This window comes from Lycium barbarum, chromosome 8, assembly GCF_019175385.1.
Source record: "Lycium barbarum isolate Lr01 chromosome 8, ASM1917538v2, whole genome shotgun sequence".
Classification (NCBI taxonomy): domain Eukaryota; kingdom Viridiplantae; phylum Streptophyta; class Magnoliopsida; order Solanales; family Solanaceae; genus Lycium; species Lycium barbarum.
The window spans coordinates 104,712,661-104,737,054 of NC_083344.1; the positions used below are offsets into that span (position 1 = coordinate 104,712,661).

At 40.4% G+C, this 24,394-nt stretch overlaps 2 protein-coding genes across 8 annotated transcripts; one reads left to right on the plus strand and one right to left on the minus strand.

The window, feature by feature from the left end:
• Window positions 1-265: 265 nt before the first annotated feature.
• Window positions 266-9,242, plus strand: LOC132606519 (putative E3 ubiquitin-protein ligase XBAT35). Of its 7 annotated transcripts, none has more exons than XM_060320062.1 (10): window positions 266-429; window positions 1,583-1,697; window positions 2,125-2,205; window positions 2,776-2,864; window positions 2,998-3,093; window positions 3,250-3,339; window positions 5,357-5,459; window positions 6,200-6,285; window positions 7,645-8,152; window positions 8,578-9,242. In XM_060320062.1, the coding sequence occupies exons 1-10, from the start codon at window positions 328-330 to the stop codon at window positions 9,003-9,005; spliced, it is 1,698 nt and encodes a 565-aa protein (XP_060176045.1). In that variant the 5' UTR covers window positions 266-327; the 3' UTR covers window positions 9,006-9,242. The 7 variants fall into 7 exon arrangements, with proteins under 7 accessions (XP_060176045.1, XP_060176046.1, XP_060176050.1 ...); XM_060320063.1 differs by having other exon boundaries at window positions 267-429; window positions 2,998-3,089; window positions 3,258-3,339; XM_060320064.1 differs by lacking the exon at window positions 266-429 and adding an exon at window positions 640-832.
• Window positions 9,243-11,881: 2,639 nt separating this feature from the next.
• LOC132605217 (lysine-specific demethylase JMJ703-like) lies at window positions 11,882-13,928 on the minus strand. Its single transcript, XM_060318430.1, has 2 exons — window positions 12,796-13,928; window positions 11,882-12,426 (listed from the first exon to the last, which is right to left on the minus strand). The coding sequence occupies exons 1-2, from the start codon at window positions 13,045-13,047 to the stop codon at window positions 12,004-12,006; spliced, it is 675 nt and encodes a 224-aa protein (XP_060174413.1). The 5' UTR covers window positions 13,048-13,928; the 3' UTR covers window positions 11,882-12,003.
• Between the last annotated feature and the right edge of the window lie 10,466 nt (window positions 13,929-24,394).

Consider the following 24,394-nt stretch of genomic DNA (forward strand, 5'->3'; position numbering starts at 1 on the left):
TGGATCATGGGGGACTTAATATCAAAAAATTAAATTAGAAGAGCTTTCAATTATTTATTTTTTTCCTAAAAACTCTAATATATAAACAAAGTTTTTTTTTTTTTTTTTTTTTAACATACGTTTTTATACTTTGATATTTTAAAAGCCTTTCGAAAATGTGAATGTTACGAGAATAAAGAATTAAAAGCAGAAAAAATATCAACAAACCGAATTTTTAATGTAGGTTTGGGCGTGGGCTTAGTACGGCCTAACTGAGACTAGTATATACAAATGAAAGCGCATAAGATATTTCACGTTTGAAAGCTATTTGTCTTATCAATTTAATTAATGGGGCAAAAGCAATCCAAAGATGAGTTACTATATCAACAAGTCATTGAAGGAAATATTGAAGCTATCAAAGCTATTCACAACAATGGTGCAAATCTTGAGGTATATAAATTTTCACCCATTTAGTTGAAAATTTTAACTTTTTATTTATACCCTTTTTGGTATATACAATAAAGATTCAATTTTTGGGAAATGCCATGAGTAATTTTTGTAACTGTTGCAAATCTTGAGGTATATAAATTTTCTCTCATTTACTCAATTTAGTTTAAAATTTTAGCTTTTTTATGTATACCCTTTTTGGTGAATAAAAAAGATTCAATTTTTAGAAGTATGCCATGAGTAATATTTGTCACTGATGCAAGTCTTGAGGTATATAAATTCACCCATGTACCCAAATTTACTTGAAGAATTTGACTTTTATCAACACCCCTTGTGGTGAATATGAAAAAGATTCAATTTTCAGAAGATGTCATGAGTAATTTTTTTCACTGATGCAAGTCTTGAGGTATGCAAATTCACCCATGTACCAAAATTTACTTGAATTTTTTTTTAGCTTTTTATCAACACCCTTTTTGGTAAATACTAAACATATTCAACTTTTGGGAGATGCCATGAGTAGTTTTTGTCACTGGTGCAATTTTGTTAGGTATAAAAATGCAGATCTATCAAGGAATTTTACTTTTTATCAACACCCTTTTTGGTGAATATAAAAAAGATTCAATTTTTAGAAGATGTCATGAGTATTTTTGTCACTGGTGCAAGTTTGGAGGTATACAAATGCTGTCAATTTATCAAAGAATTTAACTTTTTATCAACACCCTTTTAGGTGAATATGAAAAATATTAAATTTTTAGAAGATGCCATGAGTAATTTTTGTCACTGGTGCAAGTCTTATAGTATGCAAATTCACCTATGTACCAAAATTCTCTTGAAAATTTTAGCTTTTTATCAACACCCTTTTTCGTAAATACTAAAAAGTTCAACTTTTGGGAGATGCCATGAGTAATTTTTCTTACTGGTGCAAGTCTTGAGGTATAGAAATATACAAAAAGTTCAACTTTTGGGAGGTGTTATAAGTAATATTTTTACTGGTGGAAGTCTGTGGGTAAACCAGTTCCATGCACCAATTTACTTGAAAATTTAGCTCTGCTTTAACACAAATTTTGGCGACCATAAAGAGAGTGGGATTTTAGCAGGTTTATGAGTAGTTTTTATATACTGATTACTGAGTGATCTTATGCTCCCATTGAATCAGTGGGTGGACAAAGAAGGAAGGACACCATTGATTGTAGCGTGCATGAACCCGAATGGCTTGAATGTTGCAAAAGCTTTGCTTGAGCTCGGTGCTAATGTCAATGTTTACTGGCTAGGTACACCTTTCTCTGCCAATTATAATCTTATTCCCTCCGTTCCAATCTATGTGAAGGTGTTTGACTGGGCATAGAGTTTAAGAATGAAAGGAAGACTTTTTAAACTCTAAAATGAGCCATAGATATTTGTTTGCTATAAATCATCCCATTAATGGTAAAATCGGAAGTTTTAAGTTAAAGGGTTACTGAATATAGAAAGGTGCCAATCTTTTGGAGTGACAAAAAAAGGAAAGAGTGCCACATAATTGGGACGGAGGGAGTAATTTTGTAGACTCGTCGCTAGAGGCTGTTCCAGGATTTTAACTTAGTAGGTTTTTTGAAGTACCATGGCCCTCAGCCCCTCACTACTTTTGTGGTAATCGGTGCAACTTAGTAATCTGCTTTAATTATTACAATAATCATCACTACAAGTCTTAATTTTCCTCAGGATATCATGCTGGAACAGCTCTACATCATGCAGCTAAGAGAGGTCTGGATGATACCGTTGAATTGCTTCTTTCCTATGGAGGTACATATTTATAGTTTTGCAAAGTAAATATGCTTTCTCCTTTTGCTCTGTAGATGAATCCCTGACATGATTTAGGGTGTCTTTGATATGACTGAAAATGTTTTCCTAGAAAAAAATAAGTACTTATTTTCTGGTGTTTGGTACGACGAAAAATGTTTTCCCGGAAAATAAGTGAGTTTGTTACTTATTTTCTGGTGTTTGGTAAGGAAGCAGAAAATACCATCCCAAAAGCATTTTATATAATCTAAGCAAACACTATGGAGTGGGGGTGGAGGGTAGGAGTGTGGGGGTGGTGCGCATGGGGGCTATGGGGGTAGTGGGGTATGTTAGATGGTGGGGAGGAGACAATTAATGTGAAATGTCACTTATGGACTTGTTTTTTCTACTTCCATTAGGGAAATCATTTTTCTCATTTTAAGGAACTTGTTTTCCAAAAAAATTGACCAACCAAACATGGGAAGATTGGAAAACAGTTTCTGAAAAATGTTTTCCTCCATATTAAACACACCCTGGATATAATTTCTGCATAGTTCTCAACTGATCTGATTTACTATGAAACTCATTCACTAGCAAATCCGTTGATCAAGAATGATACTTGCCAAACTCCACTTGAACTTGCTCGAGCAAAGGGTTTTAGCAATGTTGTCCGTATTATTGAGGTGTGTTTGATATTAGTCTCAAACTTTAATTACAATTTAACATTGAATTCACATGATTATTGTATATTTCTGCCTCTTCTTGACGGATATTATGTTTGTGAATTAATTTTTCTGGTTTTGCTTTCACTTTTAGAGACAAATCTGCATTTTCTCGGGCTGGATGAGGGAGTTATATGGTCCAGGGTTTCTTGAAGCTTTAGCTCCTCAATTGCTATCAAGGAAGATGTCAGTATGATTCTGACTTGGCTTTTCTATAAGTGTCCATTGTTTGTGCTCTGAATCCATTTCTCCATATAATGCTGCAAGTTCCAAAAAATTAATCCTGCCAAAGGCTTGAAATAGGCATTATGTAAGTCATCTTGTATGCTTGCTGACGAATGATTAGAACTGCAGTTGGATTGTAGTAACACCATGCGGTTTAGCTGATCCTACAAAGCCTCTTAAATTGGAGCTGGCGATATACTCATCCTTACAGGTATATTACTCAATATTGACCAACATTATTTCTTTACCATTTCCCTTGGCAATATTGTAACATACCTCTCCTTATCCAAAAAAGAAAAGGAGGAATTATAAGGTACCTGTCTTTGAGTTTGTACCATCGAATTGTCAAGATGACATTTGTCAGGCTAAAATATGAGGTTATTTCTATGGATGAAGTAGAATAGGTACATTGTGTAGGGGTAGTCCTTGCTATGCAAAATCGAGCCTATATCTAAGTACATTGTATCTTTGTGAAGTTTGAGCAGAATCCATATATGGCTTCCAGTTTCACATAACCAAGAATGTAAAACCTGTGTTTCATGTTCTAGTAGTATTTAGCTCAGTTTTTTTTTTTTTTCCGGCGCAAAAATAAAAAGCTCGTGACTTTCATCCTAAACTAAATCATAACTAAATAAATAGCATGAAGTACATTCAGAATGATTTGCCCCCAAGGCTTTGGTCTAGCGGTTTGAGCGTATCTTGTGATGTATGGGTTAGGCACACGTCACGGGCTCGAACCCTGTCGTGGACAAAAGCCTGGTATTAAGTGGAGAAAAGAGTGGTGGGCTATCCACTGAGTTTTGAACTGTGAGCCACCGACCCTTGGGGATTCCTGATTACAAAAAACAGTAAATTCAGAATGATTTTGCTGATATCTCTACTATCTTTTTACAATGAAGTAATACTTTTATTAATTTGTTGGGAAGGACCTCATAGTATGTAAGTGGAAGACAAGGAGTCGACCATTAAACAGATGTGCGATTCTCTATGAATAGCACCCATTATCTACAGTACATGGGATCTCTTAGGTACACCAAGTATTTATAGAAGACAGTGACCCCTAATTTCTATAGAAGAGTTTCTTTAACCCTTCAAAGGCCCTCCAATTTTCTTTTCCTCCAGAATGTTCACATAAGGGCTTGAGGGACTAGATCCATGCTCTACTTCTCCTTCTCTTCCTTCTGAAAGCCCAGTTGATTTGTTAAAAAATTCAATTCAGTGCTCCATAACCGATTCACTACCTCCAGTGTAGTAGCAAATTCATGTCTTCCCCGGGCCTCTTGCACATAAAACAACCGTTGTATGCAGGGCCAGAGCCAACATACGACTTGCGAGTTCGACCGAACCCAGTAACTTTTGTTCAAACCCTGTATTTGTCTTAAAAAATTCATTGAATATGCATTGTTACTTTAGAACCTAGTAACTTAAATGAATTAGAATCTTGAAGCCACAAGCTTCAAATCCTGGCTCCGCCTCTGGTTGTATGTTATCCTCCTCTTCTCAGATTCAAAGGGCATTTTGATACATTACACACATTTTTAGTTTAAGACACAGAATCAGTGTTATCAAAAGCGAAAAGCGCAAAAAAGCTCTAAGGTCAGCTGAGGCTTTAAGCGCAAAGCGCAAATAAAGCGTGGGCTTTAATGAAAGAAGGCGCAATGGTGCAAAAATAAAAATACATATATGTTTAGCCCAAGACTAATAATAATAAGCATGAATAACAAATATATGGACTAACAAATTGTAAAAACATAACGATAAAGTGAAATATCAATTATCTAGTGTCATCTCTTCAAGAGAGGCTCATTGGCAAAGAAAAGTATGTCTTGGAGCCTTGATAATGACACTGAAGCGCACATAAAGCGAGGCGAAGCGCTTAACATGTTTTGAGCCTCACTTCAGGGCTTAAGAGCGCTTTAAGCGCGCCTTTGACAACACTGCACAGAATGCAAAAGTCTTCCTTATTTTCTTAAAATTCGTGGCGAGTCAAACTAAGACACAAACTAAAACGGAGGGAGTAATATTTATTGAGATTTTAGTATATTTTTACATATACATCAGCCCCCGCACATAATTCTCTGTGCTTGGCTGATTCTTTAAGGAAGCAACAACAACAATATGCTCAATGCCATACTAGTTAAGAGTTAACTACCTTTAATGAAGGATTGCTGATATTTCTTCCCGTCTATTAAGTTGGCTGATCTCCTGATATGATATTTGTTGAACAGGACGCCGAGCCACGTAATGTTATCGCCTTATGGAAGGCTAACGTCGAAGAGATAAGGTGGCAACAATCAGATCCTGTGCTGACAATTTTTGACAAGACCAGTAGTAATAATCTTTTTCCGAAACTCTTTTCTATAGGTGGTCTTGTTGAATAGAGAATTAAGAAAAAACCTTTTCTTCTTATGCACAATTATCAGTGAGCAGTTAATTTAAATGCCTCAATAGAAATTTATAATGCACAAATTTTGTTACTTTTTGGTTTATGCCTCAAGAGAAATATATATGCATCAAATAACCGTCATAATTGCAGAAGCTATAGAACTTTTTAATACTGAACAAGTAAGCACCATCCGGAAGTTAATTTTCAGCCAAAAAATAGAAGATGTATATTTAGTAGGCGTTAGAACAAAAGAATGTGATATTTGGAAGAAAAAAAAAGTAGTTTCTGAATAGACGTCAAAAAAATTTGGAAGTTGAAGTTGTGTTTGGCATGCATCTATGTTTGCAAAAAGTAGAAGTTTTGTGAATGGAAAACAAATTTCAACTTAAAACTCATCTTCCAAAAAAAAAAAAAAAATCGTATTTATAGCCAAGCACTGTTCTGAATTTATTTTTTTGAGAAAAAGATAAAAATCATGTCCAACCGGGCCCAGATTTAGGAGATTGGAATGAATATGTAGATACATATGCAAATTCTGTTGCTAAATGTTAGAATGTAGATTTTGATTGTTATCCTCCAAGAGAAAAACTTTTCTGAATTGTGAAAACATATTGATTTAGTTTACTTAATGTTATTTCATATACAAAACCTCTTTTCAGAAAATATTTGATTTTGTTTCTTACAGATACTCGATATAAGTTTACACCAGTGAGCGATTCTGATCAACAACAGCTTCAATTGTTACACAAAGCATGTATTGGTCCAACTGAGGTAATTACCACTTACCAACCAAATCAAACTCTTCACTACTTCTGTACATATTGCTTGTGTCCCAGATCCGGAGCATATTATACAAGTTATGTCTAGTAGCCTGTTTGGCCAAGCTTTTTGAGAAGCCAAAAGTTTTTTTTTTTTTTCTCTTTTCAAATAGTGTTTATTTTAGAAAGTCGAGGTGTTTGGCCAAGCTTTTAGGAGGAAAAGAAATGTTTTTTGAGAGTAGCAGAAACAATTTTTAGAAGCACTTTTGGAACATTTGCCAAGCATAAGGTACTGATCTTATATTGGCAAAAGTTCTTTTCAAATTAATTAGCCAAACACAAATTGTTACTCTCCAAAAGTGTTTTTTTCTAAGCAGATTCTAGAAGCTTGACCAAAACAGTCATTAAAAGTATGTGTCGTTATTGTTTCAGTTCACTCAGAAATGAAAGGTGTGACTAGTTAGAATTATATTTGCTTTTTCCATTTGTGTATTTTCTTACTAGAAGCTGATGACATACAGCTTTACTATAAAACTGCAGTTGTATGCTGGAAATAGAGAGTGTGTATAATCTAAGAAACTGAAAAGTTTGAAGTGAAAGCTGGAGATAATGAAGATGTCTATGGGTATAAAAATTCCAACTCTGAACTAGTAAAATTGTCTTTTTTTGTGTGTGTTCCAGTCCAACTCTAACGTCAAAGCCGGAACATTGTGGATAAGTCAGATAATATAGTATTCTTGAATCATAAACTTGATGCTTTCGAAGCTGAATGAAACAATTACCAGCTAAGTATCTAACACGGTACTGCACGTCTGCACATAACATCATCTGAATTTCTTTAAACATAGAACTGATCTCTTGTAGGGTTGCTTTTCCCGAGGTGCTATGCATGTTCTTTCTCTTTATTTTAGGGAAAAGGTCCAAGTTTATCCCTCCACTATAAGGAATATCTTGACTTTACCATCCGTTGTACTTTAGGGCCATTCATACCCATGTTTTTAGCAAATTGTGTCATATTTGGAGTGTGTTTGGTTTGGGGGAAAACATTTTCCTTCATACCAAACACACCCTTGACCTTGACTTTAATGGAGCTCCACGATGGATTGGGTGGATTCGACATGTCAAAATACTTGACTATGATTTACAATTACCTTCTGTTATACTTCACGTTGGAGCTCTGTTAGGGTCAAGGGAAATAGAAGATGATTTGCTAATGGCAAGAGTATGAATGATCCCAAAGTATAGCGGAAGGTAAAATTAAGATATTTCATACAGTACAGGAGCACTTTTGATCCTTTTCGGTTTATTTTATGAAGCACCAAGAGGATAAAGCAGAAACGACCTCTGGGCTGATCACATGTTAGCATTTCAGGTCCTGCCTACCCGAACTACAGTGCCACAATCTGAAACCACTGCACAAGCAATGGAACTGGCAACGGGATTCAAAGGTTCCATTCAATCTGCTAAAGAAAAGAAGATGCTTCATCATCAGGGACAAAGCTCTTCAGTAAAAAATGAAAATGACTGGTGTAATAACCCCAATGATTCTGCTCACAACGGATGGGGTTCACTTGTTAGAGCCCAGCCTACATCTGAAATTACTAACCATGATTGGACCGATGACCGAACTAATGTCCAAGAGAACGGATGGGAAAGTACTGCAGATGTATCTGGTCAAAGACGACAGCTGTCACTTCCTAAATCTACATCTTCTGAACTAAGCTGCAGTGGATGGATCGACGAGCCTGCTGTGGTAGAATACAATGGATGGGACGTACCCGAGCCTCGACAGAGACGTACAGATGAAGTTCATTATCAAGGATGGGCAAACACTGCAAAGGACACTGCACTTCGGTCGATAAGCAAACCAGCATCCTCAGGTAGGGGTATCAAATGGGGGGTTGTGCTAGATTTGGGCGGGTCAAAATGGGTTGAGTTAATTGACCGTCCCATAAGTTACTTGGACGTTGAGCTAAAAAGGGTCTAAAAAGCGGGTCTTAACCCAACCCACCCAATCCTTACTAAGTTTTAATTTCTCAATTTGTTATTTTATAATTCTTTTGAGTACCTCATAAAACTATTTATTTCTCTATTATGGCTATATATAACATATCAAACAAAAAAATGTCTTTTTGAAAATATTTTGACAAGGTTTCTATGGGTCAATTTGGGCTACTTATCAGCCCAATTTTTAGATGGGCTAAAATGAGTTGGGCTAAGATGGGTTGAGCTAATAAATGGACGGGTCAGAACGGGTTGGGAGGGTCATGTTTTTATGCACTAATTATGCCGCTCCTGTCCTCAGGAATCGGTAGCTTTGAAGCGATGGACAAGCCAGACAATGCACCTGAATATAGGCCTATTGTCTATCCAGTTGAAAACGTGGAAACTCAAGAGGGAAATCATCCTGCTTTTGATTTTGTGGCCCCTTCAGCTCCACCAATTCCAGAAGAGGTTGAAGATGTTCATTATCCGGTCATAGATCTTAGCCCGTTGCACTTGTCGAATCCTCTTGTGGAGCGACCAACAACTTCTGTTACTACTCAAAAGGAAAATGAACATGAGCCTGCATTGTGTATAATATGTTGGGAAGCTTCCGTTGAAGGAGCATGTGTACCTTGTGGTCACATGGTTGGCTGCATGCAGTGTTTGAACCAGATCAAATCCGAGAAAGGGGAATGCCCCATTTGTCGAGTGAAAATTGACCAGGTTATGAAACTCTACTCTGTTTGAAAGGTAAATATTTTTGCAGTGGCTAAGTCAGAAATTTCGTTAAGGGTGTTAAAGATTTTTTTATTTTTTATAAGTAGTTTCTGACCTGTATATGCTGTATAATTTTCTATATGCATAATATATTTTTTGGCGAAGGGTGTTCAATTGTCCACATTTCGGTCTATGTGGCTCCGCCACTGGTGGTTAGAACTTTGTGAATTTTAAGTATTAGTTCAAATACCATGCTTGCTATAAAAATTTCTTTTTTGGATTCTTTATCATGTCATAAATTTTAACAGGATTGTTGAATGTGTCTTTTTGTTTTTACTTTCCTTATTTATCATGTCATTACATTGGGTATTATCTTGTTGTTGTTGTTGTATTTACCATGTCATTCTTCTGGAAGGGGCGGAGTGTTGACCAGTTAAGATCTCTCACGTTCAAAAGATGAAAGTTGCCGAGATGAGAATGTTGAGATGGATGTGTGGCCACACCAGGAGTGACAGGATTAGGAATGAGGATATTCGGGATAAGGTGGGGGTGGCCTCGGTGGAAGACAAGATGCGAGAAGCGAGATTGAGATGGTTTGGGCATGTGAAGAGGAGAGATACAGATGCCCCAGTGCGGAGGTGTGAGAGGTTGGCCATGGATGGTTTCAGACGAGGTAGGGGTAGGCCGAAGAAGTATTGGGGAGAGGTAATTAGACACGACATGACGCAATTACAGCTTACCGAGGACATGACCTTAGATAGGAGGGTTTGGAGGACCCAAATTAGGGTAGAAGGCTAGTAGATAGTCTCGTTATCCGTTCTTATTAGTAGTCGCATTATTGCAATATAATTTCTTGTGCTCCGATTTCTGCTATTATCTGTTATTATGTGTTATTTCCTGTGCTTTGGTTATCCTGTGTCATCTGCTCTGATTTATGCTATTATCGGTTATTTTCTGTGCTCTGATTATCCTGTATCTGTGTCGCTTGCATTATTTCATTTCCATATCGCTTTAAATCTCTTATCTGAATCTCTTAACCTTATCTAACCATATCTGACTTCTTTTTATGCTTTTATTGAGCCGGGGGTCTTTCGGAAACAGCCGTCCTACCTTGGTAGGAGCCAGGTCTGCGTACACTCTACCCTCCCCAGACCCTACGATGTGGGATTTCACTGGGTTGTATTCTTCTGGAAGATCGAGCCTAGATATCTTAATAAACTGCATTCAGGCTGCGTGATCTTATCTAATGTCACTTCAATTTTATCCTCATAGTCCGTCTTAATTACTTACTTTTAGCTTATAATACTTCCACTTTAGCGTGCTTTTCCATAGTTATAGTGTCGGTTGACTCGCTCGCTAGCTAGTTTCTTCGTTGCAATCGGTTTCAAATGATATATCGTGGAATCGAATCAGGATACTATTAGTCTATATGTTGCTTGGACTCTTAAAAAATGTTGACTGGTGCGTAACGGATCCTTCCAAAGTAATATATTTTTGGAGGATCCGACATGGGTGCGGCAACATTTTTGGAGAATCCGAGCAACATAACTACTGGTTAATTAGTTCATTCATAGTTGAGGTAAAAATTTACCGGCTCCTTTGTATAAACCGACCGTTATAGAGAACTTCTCTTACTTTCTCCCACTATTCTCACACTTGTGAGTACTTCTTTGTACATATATTTTTGTGCCATTTACATATATTTGATGGTATTTGTTTGGTGATTATGAATGTACTTAGGAATTAGACAAGAACTCATTTTATTCTTTTTAAGTTCATTTTTGGAAGATAGAACTTGCATTAATCAATCTCTTCATGGGACTCTATCCTTTTCAAAATATTTGCACAATTAGTTGTTCTACAAATTAAGTAAAAAACCTTGCTTGCCCAATCTACTTACTCAGTACTCACTCATCAATCACGATGTTCAACTGACTCGTCAACATGCCTGGTCCTGCTTATGGGGTCAAATCAATACATTCTAAGAAGAAAGATTGGAATATCAATTTCATCAAGATCATCGATCTCGTATCAAATTCCATCAATCGAATCATCTTTTTGAGAAATATAATGATAGATACCCCTCAGATATAGGCGACCATCTATTCTGAGCAAATTCTTCGACTAGATCTATGCATGTACGAATGCAAAATCCCAAAGGACTAGTCAGAGTAACGGCGTTTGTCTAATGATATGTATCATTGTATTTTTAAGGCGAATGTGAGAACACTGAATTCAAAATTAATTGTTGTGGATTCGATTTCTAATATTAATGAAGCTCCAACTGGCAGCTTTTATCCATGCAGCCCAGTTTCAACTGTCAAATATTATATTTGGCGAAATGTCGTTGCAAATTCTGAAAACTTGCGGTAGCACAAAAATTACTTAAAGACATGATCAAATCCACAATCTTGATCCAAAATTAAGCAAGTCTTGTAAAGGAAATCACTGTACTTTTTTATTGCACCGAGCCAGCTTACGCCTAAGCTGATTTACATTTCATGTTAATCATGTTAAGATAAGTATCAGGGATCAAATCCTTTTCCCTGGATTTCCAGTCAAACCTCTATAAAGACGTCATTTGTTCTGAATACGTTTTTTTAGCTACTATAGCGAAATGTTGTTATAGAAAACGTATAACATTCCATAACATGAAAACTGGTTCCAAAAGGAACTTGAATGTTGTTATAGAGAGATCCAATTGTAGCAGATGTTAGAATTTTACTTCTCTTGTAATGTGGCCGCATAGCAGGTAATTTACCAAGTCTAAATGGAGGGCATTACTACCTAGACCAGTAATAGCATCACACACAATGTCTTCCAGACTTAAAAAACTAAGAATACTAGAACAAATATACATGAAGCAAATTGCCAAGATTGAGTGGAAAGAGTGTTTCCCAGTCATGTAACATAATTCAAGCTTTACGATCTGCAAATTTATAGCAAAGAACAGATTTACAAGTTACAACAGTGCATTAATGTACCATAAATGCACATTACCATTCATGATACAGTAAACATGGGGTTGCTAATCTTCATCATCACTCAGAATAATCCCATTGTTTTCAGTAGCCGAAGACTCCCGAGCAAGATGTTTCTTGCGAACTGCATTGGAAGAAGTCGCAATATTTTCTCCAACAGCAGTATGCTGTGATATTTTTGGCAATAAAACTTTATTCTCATCATAAGCATTTTCTTTCAACTGTGATCGACGAGTCAATGCATCTGAATCAACAGACGAACAAGATATTGGATCCAAATTATTTTTCTGATCCTGTTGAATATCTGATGTTCGGTGAGACATACTCTCAGAGAGTCCCACATCAAAAATCGCAGGTACCTTCACCATTTCAAAAGGAGGAGCCGTACCTCCATCCTTGCTGGCATCTTTAGAGACGTCGGACACGGGCAATCCAAGTTTTTCTTTTGCCCACTTATGAACTGCACTTACCTTAAAAAAAAAAAAAGGGGGGGAGGGGGGGGGGGGGGGGGGGGGAGGAGAATTTCATAAGTAACGAGATTAGTGCCCTTTATTGCAAAAAAAAAATACTGATTTTTTTCCATAGCGTAGCAATATTTTTTTCTTTCGAAACGTAGCATATACACTGTATGCGCGCGCATACAGTATCAATGTATATACACGGTATGCGCGCAAATACAAGAATTGTGCCTACTATTTAGAGATAAGTATATCTGCTATAAAATGTAAAATATAACTATATTTTGTAATTATTTAAAAGTACCACTATAAAGTGTAATTATGGAGAATAAATCAGTTACATTAGGTAATTTAAAAATAAAATTTCAGAAAAAAACTTACCTTCTCATCCAAAGCGTCAACCATGATGTTCAACTCATCTATTCCATACCGTATAAGCAAATACTTCTCACTCCAAGCACAAGCACAAGCACAAGCACAAGCACAAGCACAAGCACAAGCACAAAGCTCCTTGGCATGAAGAAGACAAGTATATTTATGTGGAGAATATTTGCAGCCAATGGCTGAAAGGTATAGATCATAGAAGCATATAGCGCACTCCCGTTTGGTGGTAGCACAGAAGTCAGCGTCCATCTTTTGCGATTCAAGAGAAGCACACACATATTTGCGTCTTCTCACTTCAGTGGCAACCCTTGTCCATCCAAATATAGAACAAATTAAAAATTACTTCCAATAGAAAATGAAACGTCACATTCTACATGAATATACTTCTAAATAAGATAACTAGTACTCACACACAAGAGTTTAAACTCAACAAAGTAGCTCTTAGTATAGTTAGTAGGCGTCTGAACATAAAAAAGTATGACAATTGAAAAATGTTGAAAAAAGGTATTTTGGAAATCGAATTGTGTTTGGACATGTATTTAACTTCAAAAAAAGTTCAGATTTTGTGAGTGGAAAAAAAATTCAGTTGAAAAACTGGTCAAAACCACTTTCTCAAATGTGAAACTAAAAAAAAAAAAAAAAAAAAAAAAAACAGAAGAAAGGTAAAGAATTTGTATGGGCAAACAAGAGCTTAACTTCCTCAACTAGAGTATGGACTAGCAGAAGCTAAGTCTCAACCTACAAACTAAGGATAGGGAGCAGCTCACAGAACACACATATGAAAAAGAGGTAAATTACAAAAGACCCCTGCTGATTTTGCCTAGTAATATTTGAATCATAAATTATTATTGAACATGTCTTTGAAAAGCTCGACTCCGAAGGTCAAAAGTCTGCAATGCATCTTTACCTTAATAAAAGTAAGGAGGTCTAGTGATGGCAAACAGTTGTTTATGACACCAAAATTAGAAAGGAAAAAGGTTCAAATTTACCCCTTTGAGGGTATACCCGTCACTTACCGCTTTTCCTATTCCTTTCATACCCTTCATGAAAAAGGAAGAGGAGAAATTCAAAATTAACTCTCTCATGATAATAATTACTTTTTCTTCCCCATACATTCAGTAAAACATGCACGCCTAATTAAATTTGATTCTTGAAAGTAGGCGTATTGTATAACCTAAAACTACTTTTCCGTATACAATATACGTATTATATTCCTATACGGTAACTATATACAGTCTTTGTTATTTATAGGTCATCAAATATGTGATGATGTCAACCTTCACTTTATATCTTGGCCATAGTAAATGGTTGATCTTAATTTCAACTAGCCATTTTTTCTCTCTCTTTTACTTTTCTTCTTCTTAACAGTTTTAGACCCTACTTTTCGTACATCTAATGGGCCAAAAAGAAGGTTGTTATGTTGTTTTTTAAGAGAAAAAAGCAAGGTATCTATGGTAGTTACCCTTTGTTATACTATCCGTATAAAAATATCCCCACTGCTATCAAATGGTTCAAAATATACCCCTCCTCCGTTAGGGCAGTCCAAGGTGGACGCCCAATCCCACGTGACACTAACATTTTGATGAGGTGGACCATGCGGCATGCCCCCAACCCATTTTACGCCATGTGGCATACCACATCAGTGCCCCAACCCATTTTACGCCATGTGGCATGTCACCTCAGCCCAAACCCACTTTACGCCATGTGTATGCCACCTCAGTGCCCCAATCCATTTTTGTACGGAGGGTAAAATTAATCCTTTCTCATAGTAAAGGGGAAAATTTGACCCTTTTCCCAATTAGAAATCCAACATAAAATGGAAAGGAAGGAACAACACTGTCAATTTAAAAGAAAAAGCGGAAAGCCTGTTAGAAATTGAAGTTCAGGAATTTGGAATGGCTCGTTATTTAAATGTTGAAGTCACGAATAATAGAGGCTTACCTTAAGTGCATTTGTTAAAATCCCATTGCTCCGACAGACTGCTCTCCATTTTAAATTATCAAAAGAATTCTTGTTCCGCAGGGCAAGTTCTCCTAAAGCCCTAATTGATTCTGTGGTGTTTACCCTAAATTTGGATAATTAATTAAATTTATGAGTGAGGTATAGGATATGTGGTTGAACTTTAATCTATTTTTTATTGAGAGAAAATGGAATAGGATCAACTATGAATAATCTAAATAGTAATCGATGACCTACACTAAACGTATGTGCCAATATATTGAATATCGTTTGATTGAACAAATCTAAAGATGAACACAATAAATCCGGACCAAAATCAGATATTGAGAGGGAGAGATTTATATATTTTTGCTATTAAAATGTTCTAGAACTCAAGAAGCCAACCCTTGAAAGTAAAATAATACCTCCTATTTAAAGCTTTGCCTTATGGGCTTCTTACAACATAAGCCCTTTTGAATAAAGAAAAACCCTAAAAAGGATAAGGTTGGGTCGTACGGTCTGACACCCGTACGATTGGTAGTACAATGTAGAAGAACGGTATTGACGCGTGACAATTGTGTAACGGATCACCCGGACCAACGGCCACGATCAACCGAACCAACGGCCACGATCAGCTCGACTATGGAGAAACCGGACCAAACGATGTCCTTCGCTTTCTTCGGATCAAGCACTCCTCCGGTCCCAAAAGAAAGTCTTCATGCTCGTGCTTGTTTCTTTCTTCCCTCGGTCTCCGGTCTAGCATATATCCGATTTTTACCGTATACAGATAGTCCCCACACTTTCCGGACCGTAGTTTTATCGGAGTAACGGGAAGTGGATGAATCAAAAAGCTGGTGGCTCCATTTGTCCGTTGTTATCTTTTCATTTTGGCGGGAACAGTTGCATCACGTCCCTCTGTCATCGACCACGTGTCTCATCCCGGATGGTCAGCTCTAACAACCGCCGTAATGCACGTCGTTTCAAGTCATTTCTCATTAATTATGGGACACGTGGCATCCCCCGGTTGGCTAGGGTTTGAAACCGCCTCGATCCCATATCTATATAACGCCATTCTCCTCTTCATTTTTACATTTTACCTCTTTCATTTCACTTATTCTCTGCTTCATTTCTTCATCTCATCACTTCTAATCATCCTCCATATCAAGTTTGTTGCTGATTCAACCATTTATCCCCTCTGATTCATCGCTTATATTACGTGAAAGGAAATAACTCTGCCAACTTCTTCACTAGCTGTTCTTGTTTTAGAGTGTGTTGCTACTGCTTTTTCTCATTCTTTACCATTTCGAATTCTTTCTTGACTGTTCCCTTACTCCATTTTTTAACTTCTTTTTCGAATTCACCCAATCTTCTTTTCCATATTTTCAAATGTCTGCCAACACCGAAACCACCTCCCATGATGTTCCTTCGGTTTCTTCTGAAGGAACCGAGCCAACTTCTCAACCCAAGGGGAAGGTCACATTCGAACCGACTGCTTTGGACATTGTACCGTCCAAACCTAACTACAACAAATATTTCGAGGTCGAGAAACCTTCTCTGGTTTCCGATAGAGGATTTGATGTAAGGCGGTATCCCTCGTCCATTACTGAGGACAAACTCGATTTAGTCCGGACCGATTGCGGATGGGATAACCCTCCGGTTCAAGTTTTCACCCCCGGACCAGATGAGTCAGTCACCGACCATCGAGAGGGCTTCTTGTACGTCTATACTTATCCTTTCACCCTCAAGCTCGACCCCCCGATCGATCCGGTCATTTTAGATATGTGCCGGACCTACAACGTTACCCTGGCCCAGATTGGTCCGATTGTTTGGAGGACCGTGGCCTGCCTCCGGCTGTTGGCCAATAATACGAAAAAGGAACGCTGGCCCATTTCATACGGTTATACTCCCCGAGGTTGTTCCGGGGCGGTGTAATAAAACTCGCTAAGCGTAGCCGGAATCCGATTTTTTCAAAAATGGACGAAGACAGAGACCGGGGTTGGTTGGAGCGTTATGTCCGGGTGAGGATCGAGGACATTATTCTGGCCAGTTACATGCCCTTTCCGGAGCGGTGGAATAACAATCGTAAGTCTCAGTTTTTCTAATAATTGCTTTTGAATTTGTCAAACTCCAGTTCTTCCATATTCTCACTACTTGTCCTCTTATTTATACTAGCCGTGGTTTGGATACCTCCGGTTGTCCGGAACCTCAACGAATGGGTTACTGCTCTCCTCAGCCAACATACCCACGAAGCTCGGACATGGGGACACCTTTATCGTGGCCGATGGGTCGCTCAAAACCACAGTAATACTTTGCTTCTATTGGTATTCATAACATTTTTCTACCTCTCCTTTGTGTAACATCTTCGGCTTTCAGGTTTGCCCAAGGTCTCGGTGGACCCGAGACCGGAATCAATAGCTAAACTCGCTACGTTGGCACCCGAGTTCGACTCAGCGGGTACATCCCGTATCCTTGCTTCCGCCAACAAGAGAAAAAATCCCTCGGACAAAGGGCAGAAACCGAAGAAGAGGGCGAGGAGCGTCGTCAGGACTTTAAGAGATGAAACAGAGCCCGAGCTCTTCGTTCGGAGGATCAGTGTGGCCCCTTCCGTGGCTTCCATTCCGGAGAAGGGTATCATCATTTTATCACTTCCTTCAGCCGAAGAAGGACCTTCAGCTCCGACATTATACACAGGTGGGGAAGAAATTCATTACTCGACTCCTCTAAGGTCGATTGAATTCGTTGATATTTCAGGTGATGCTTCTTCCGAAGAAACCCCTCTGCAAAGGACAAGAAGATCCGGGAAGGCACCTGCTGCCGAAGCCGGTCAAAGGACTGAGCCGGTCTCCGAGATCGAATTCCCCACGGATGTTGGTCCGCTGCCCGACTATGAGACTGCCGCAACTTCGGAGATCCGTGCCTTTGCCGAAGTTGCTGAGGCCGCTCCGAGTTCTCCAACTCCGGCTTCAAGGTCGGATGAGTTTGATGACATGTTCTCGGACACTCCTCCTGCTACCAGCGAAGCTGCTGGTTTCGGACATCTCCCGATCCCTCGATCCACAAGGGCGGCTAGCCGGACCACCGAGATTGGAGCTAGGGATAGCCTGGTGCGTGTCTTCCCGACCCCAAGCGTGGAACCCAGGAGGACCAGATCGGCCATAATCACCATTCCCGAGGATTGTAGCTTTTTGTCTCGCCCGGTGGGAGTAGCAAGCTACCTGAGGCCGCTCGTCTCGGACTCGGATAAACGGAAGATGAATGGAGTCCCCTGGCAGTGTCTCATTAACGAGGGCATGCACGCGGGCAATGGAGTAAGTTTATCAGCCATCCTTTGCATAATTCATTGAGAATTTTAGCCTCTCGCTTATCCGAGTTTTAACTTCTTTGTAGAGTGTGGTGCTTGTTAACGAAGCCTTCGGTCATGCTCAGCAAGAGGTCAACGATCTCAAGGGCCAACTCGATGCCCAAGGTCGAGAAACAAAGAAGTTTCAGCACCTTTTACAGGTGAAGGAGGATGAGCTGAACCGAGCAGTTACTTTTTCCAACCTCCAACCCGAGCTCGATATGACGAAGGCCGAAAACCTTCGATTAAAGGATGAGCTGACCGAGATGGTCGAAAAGAACCGGCTTCTAGAAGCGGACAAAGTCGGCCTTAGCCAGGACAATGCTCGTTTTTCCTTAAGACTTGGTGAGCTCGAAACCACCATCTCTCAACTCCAGGAGGAGCTGGATTCGGTCAAGTCCGATGCTACGAGCATGGCCGAGAGGCATCGGCTGCTCGAATCTGAGAGTGCCAGGTACAAAGAGCGGATGAGGGTGTTTGAGGAGAAGGCAGAGCACAGGGCCCGGATATGTGATGAGCTTAAAACCGAGCTCGAGGAGACGGTTGATGCTAATGACCTTCTCAAGGCCGAGCTCGAGTCGGCCACTCAAATCCAAAAGGTCCTCGAAGAAGATCGGGACGTACTGGTGGCAAAGTTAGCCCAGGCCGAGGCTGATTTGGCAGAAGCCCTTAAGAGTGTGGAGGCTACCAAGGCTCATACTACTATTGCTGTGGAGTATGAAAAGTGGAAGTCTAAGAGGATCACCCTTGAGAAAGTCGGGCATGGCTTTGCGGATCTTCCGACCCTGATACTCGAAGCTAAAAGGGTCGAGGAAGAGGCTAAGGGAGCCCTCGGGGCTGACTCTAACGACTCCGAGCGAACAGTGTCCGAACACTCCGGATCCAGCCATACCGGATAGACCAGGGCCTGTACTTAGCCTTTTGTTTTTTGCCTTTGTAGGGGTTTCCGATGTAAAAACCTTTGTACAAATGGAACATGCATTTTTATTGATTTTCTTTATTCTTTTGTTTGAATGTTAGTTATGAATTTTGCCTGAATTGTCGGTCCGTTTTAAGGACAAGCAGACTCGGAGTCATTATTCCGCACTGTGCCTGAATTTTGGCTTTTTCTCTTCGTCCGGTACGTTTTGTCCGGGAATTTGATCCAGTTTTTGCCCGTGGGACTTATCTTATGCTTTGTGAATTCAGACGTCTCCGAATCACGATAGGAATTTTTAGGGCCGGTATTTTTCGGCTATTTTTTAGGGCCGGTGTTTTTCGGACACCTGGATCCCAGCCTTAGCAAAATATGATATAGCAGTCCCCACTCGAGGGAGTTTAAAGACTTTGACTCGGTTCATTGTGACCTTGTTGCCTTTGTCAAATTTTGGTCGTAGTGCCCGGAATAGGGTATATGAATGAAGTAATGCCAAAATACGGCGATAATCACCAGGGTAGGGTGTTTTAGCAAGAAGACATTCGAAATACCGTAATCTGAACTTTCGATAATTTTTGTATTGCAAGTATTTGTACATACATGATATGAGAATTTTGTTGCCTTCTGCTTTTGCCGCAGCAAGTACTAAATGGACACGATTCATTCTGATCGTTTGGTCTTTACATCAAAACCTAATGCAGAAGGTCCGGTCTTGGTTTTGCCGTATCAAATACTGAGTAGACACGAGTCATTCTGATCGTTTGGTCCTTACATCGAAACCTAATATAGAAGGTCCGGTTTTGATTTGTTGAGCTCCTCCGTTTTCCACTAACTGGGGTAAACCTCGATGTGGGTATAATAGTCCCCTAGTGCTTGTCCGAGCTGCAAGGTCGGACAAGCGCTATTAAGCCCCTACACGTAGGCCGTGACCCCGAGTTGCCAGGCGTTTGTCCTTGTCTTTGTCAAGTAACACGTTGTACTTGTTGCCTCATTAAAAACCTTATCGGAAAACCCATTTTTGGACAAAACCGTACTAAGGAAAAGAGTGCAACACGTGTTTTCAGGCCTAGATTCTAACTTTATCTGACACTCGATTTTCTACAAAAAAAGAAAAGGGTTAATAGTAAAACACGAGGTGTACATACCTTAGCAGTAGTATCTCTTCAAATGAGCCAAATTCCAGTTATTGCGCAACCGTTGTCCGTCCGTGGATTCCAGCTGATACGATCCTTTGCCCGTTACCTCGATTATCTTGTACGGTCCTTCCCAGTTCGGACTCAATTTTCCTTCGTTCGAATTCTTGGTGTTTAAGGTATCTTTCCGAAGCACCAAGTCCCCAACTTGGAAATATCAAAAATTGGCTCTCCGATTATAGTATCTTTCCATTCTCTGCTTCTGGGCTGCAATACGGACCAACGCGTTTTCGCGAAGTTCATCCGTGAGATCGAGTTTTATGGTCATGGCCTTCTCGTTTGACTCATCGGTGGTATACCTGAACCGGAGACTCGGTTCACCAACCTCTACGAGAATGAAGGCTTCGACCTCGTAGACCAACGAGAAAGGTGTTTCCCCCGTGCTTGATTTCGATGTGGTTCTGTAAGCCCATAATACCTCTGGTAGTATTTCCCTCCAGTGATGCTTCGACGCTTCAAGTCTTTTCCTCAAATTTTGAATTATTATTTTATTCGTGGATTCAGCCTGTCCGTTTGCACACGGGTGGTATGGAGTTGATGTGATTTTCTTGATCTTCAACCCTTCGAGAAAATCATTGACTTTGCCGCCCACGAACTGAGGTCCATTATCACAAGTTATCTCGGCCGGGATGCCGAAACGAAAAATAATGTGGTCCCATATGAAGTCAATGACTTCCTTCTCTCTAATTTTTTCGAAGGCCTGTGATTCAACCCATTTGGAGAAGTAGTCAGTCATAAACAGAATAAAACAGGCTTTACCTGGTGCCCATGGCAGTGGACCAACAATGTCTATTCCCCACTTCATGAAAGGCCAAGGTGACACCACCGAATGCAGCAAATCCTCGGGCTGATGAATCATCGGGGCATGTCTTTGACACCCATCGCATTTCCGGACAAAATTCTTCAAATCTTCCTCCATCCGGTTCCAGTAATAACCGGCTCTGATAATCTTTCAGACCAGGGCTTCAGCACCGGAGCGGTTGCCGCAAGTTCCCTCGTGCACCTCCCTCATCACATACTCTGTTTCTCCGGGACCCAAACACTTGACCAGGGGTCCGAAGAAAGACCGTCGATACAATTGGCCGTCTACCAAGCAAAAACGCGCAGCTTTTGTCCTTAGTGACCGTGATTCTTTTGGGTCACTCGGGAGCTTTCCATCTCCCAAGTAGTCGAAGTATTTATTGCGCCAATCCCAAGTTAAACCCATTGAGTTTATTTCGGCATGTCCGTTTTCTATTGCTGAATTCATCAAATGCACCGTAGTCCCGGGTTTGATTTCTTCCCCTTCGACCGAAGATCTCAAATTGGCCAACGCATCGGCTTCGCTGTTCTGCTCCCTCGGTACATGCTGCATGGTCCATTCTTTAAACTGGTGTAGTATCACTTGGATTTTTTCTAGATACCTTTGCATCCGTTCGTCCTTGACCTCGAAGACGCCATTCACCTAGTTAACGACCAAAAGAGAATCGCACTTCGCTTCGATTATTTCCGCCCCCATACTCCGGGATAATTCCAAACCTGCAATCATAACCTCATACTTGGCTTCATTGTTAGTCAATTTAACAGTTAAAATGGATTGTCGAACGGCATCCCCGGCCGGGGTTCTAAGGACGATTCCTAGCCTGGAATCTTTGAGGTTCGAGGCTTCGTCCGTGTGTAGCGACCAAATACCCGAAGCTTTCCCCAAGGTTAGCAGAAGTTCTTTCTCAACCTCGGGGACCATAGCCGGGGTGAAGTCCGCCACAAAATCGGCCAAGATCTGGGACTTGATGGCCGTCCGAGGTTTTTATTCGATATCATATCCGCTAATTTCTACGACTCATTTAGTTAGTCTACCCGATAATTCCGGTTTGTGCATGATGTTTTTTAGGGGGTAAGTAGTCACTACACATATCGGATGGCATTGAAAGTAGGGCTGAGTTTTCTAGAAGCACTTACCAATACCAATACCAATATTTCCAAGTGAGGATAACGGGTCTCCGCATCCCCCAAAGTTCTACTCACATAATAAATAGGGAATTGCGTACATGATTCTTCTTGGACCAAAACGCCACTTACCGCTACCTCGGAGACAGTAAGGTAGAGAAAAAGTTGCTCGTTCACTTTTGGTGTGTGCAACAGCGGTGGGCTGGACAAGTATCTTTTTAATTCTTATAAGGCTCTTTGACACTCCGGGGTTCAAACGAAGTCGTTCTTCTTCCTCAGTAAGAGGAAGAAGCGGTGACACTTGTTCGAGGACCTCGATATGAAACGACTCAGCGTCGCTATCCTTCCGGTGAGCCTCTGCACTCCTTTGACGTTATTCACCACCTCAATATCCTCGTTGGCTGTGATCTTGTCCGGGTTGATTTCAATCCCCCGGTTTGACACCATGAAACCCAAAATTTACCAGACCGGACACCGAAGGCACATTTTTCCGGGCTGAGCTTCATGTTATACTTGCGAAGTACATCGAAGGTTTCCTGCAAATGCTTTAAATGGTCCTCTGTTTCCAGGGACTTGACCACCATGTCGTCAATATAAACTTCTATTGTTTTCCCTATTTGTTCTTCGAACATCCCATTAACTAGGCGTTGGTAAGTTGCACCGGCCTTTTTTAATCCAAAAGGCATGACATTGTAACATTAAGTCCCATATCGGGTAATAAAGGATATTTTCTCTTGATCCTCCGGGTGCATCCGGATTTGGTTATACCCGGAGTAAGCATCGAGAAAACTTAACATCTCATGCCCGGCCGTCGCATCGATCATTCTATCGATGTGAGGTAACGGAAATGAATCCTTCGGGCATGCTTTGTTTAGATCCTTATAATCAACGCATATTCGAAATTTATTACCTTTTTTCGGCACCACTACTACGTTAGCTATCCAGTTTAGGTATTTTACCTCCCCGATAGAGCGTATTTTTAAAAGTTTCGTTACCTCGTCCTTTACGAATGCGTGTTTTGCCTCTGCCATGGGCCTTCTCTTCTGCTTAACCGGTGGAAACCTCCCGTCTAAGCTGAGCTTGTGAGTTGTTACTTCCGGTGGCACACCTGTCATATCTATATGGGACCATGCGAAGCAATCGGCATTAGCTCGAAGAAATTCAATTAACTTGTTCCTGAGCTCTGAGGTTAACCCCGTGCCCAGGTATACCTTTCTGTCCGGTAGATATTCGAACAAGATGATCTGCTCCAGCTCCTCTACTATTGACTTGGTTGCATCCGAGTCATCCGGCATGACGAATGATCTCGGTACACTGAAATCATCCTCTTCATACCCCGGATCCAACCCCGTGTGCTTTGATTGCTATTTGGTGTCCTTTTCCCCGGTTTAATCTTTTTCCTGAGATGTCGCTTCCTCGACCGCGAACATTTCCCTTGCAGCGGGTTGTTCACCTCGGATGGTTTTTATCCCCTCCGGGGTCGGGAATTTCAGCAGCTGATGTAATGTCAACAGCACGGCCCTCATGCTATGTATCCAAGGTCTACCCAGCAATGCATTATACTTCATATCTCCTTCGATTACATAGAACACCGTTTGCTAGATAGTGCCATCAATGTTTACCGGCAATGAGATCTCCCCCTTTGTGGTTTCGCTCGCCATGTTGAAACCACTGAGTCCCGGGCTACCGGCACGATCTAATCGAGTAGCCTTAGCTGTTCGATCACTCTCCACCAGATGATGTTGGCCGAGCTACCTGGGCCAATCAAAATACGTTTAATTTGAGTTTTTAAAATTAGAATAGAGATTACCAATGCATCATTATGCGGTTGAATGATGCGTTCTGCGTCCTCGTTACTGAAAGAGATGGAACCCTCGGGTATATAATCCCGGCTGCGCTTCTCACGCACAATAGAAACCTTGGTTTGTTTCATCACCGGCCCTCGGGAGGTGTCGGTACCCCCGATTATCATGTTGATTATATGCTGAGGCTCTACTGGCTCGGCCCTTTTATGAGTCTCCCTTTCCTTGTAGTGACCTTTGGCTCGTTCACTTAGCAATTCTCGGAGATGGCCATTCTTCAGTAACCGAGCTACCTCCTCTCTTAGCTGGAGACAATCCTCAGTTCTGTATCTATGGGTTCCATGATATTCACACATCACGTTCGGGTTCCATTGACCCGGGTCTAACCTTAGTGGTCTCGGCCATCTTACATCCGCGATATGGCCAATAGCCGAGACGAGGTCCGAAGTGTTGACGTTGAAGTTGTACTCCGATATCCTCG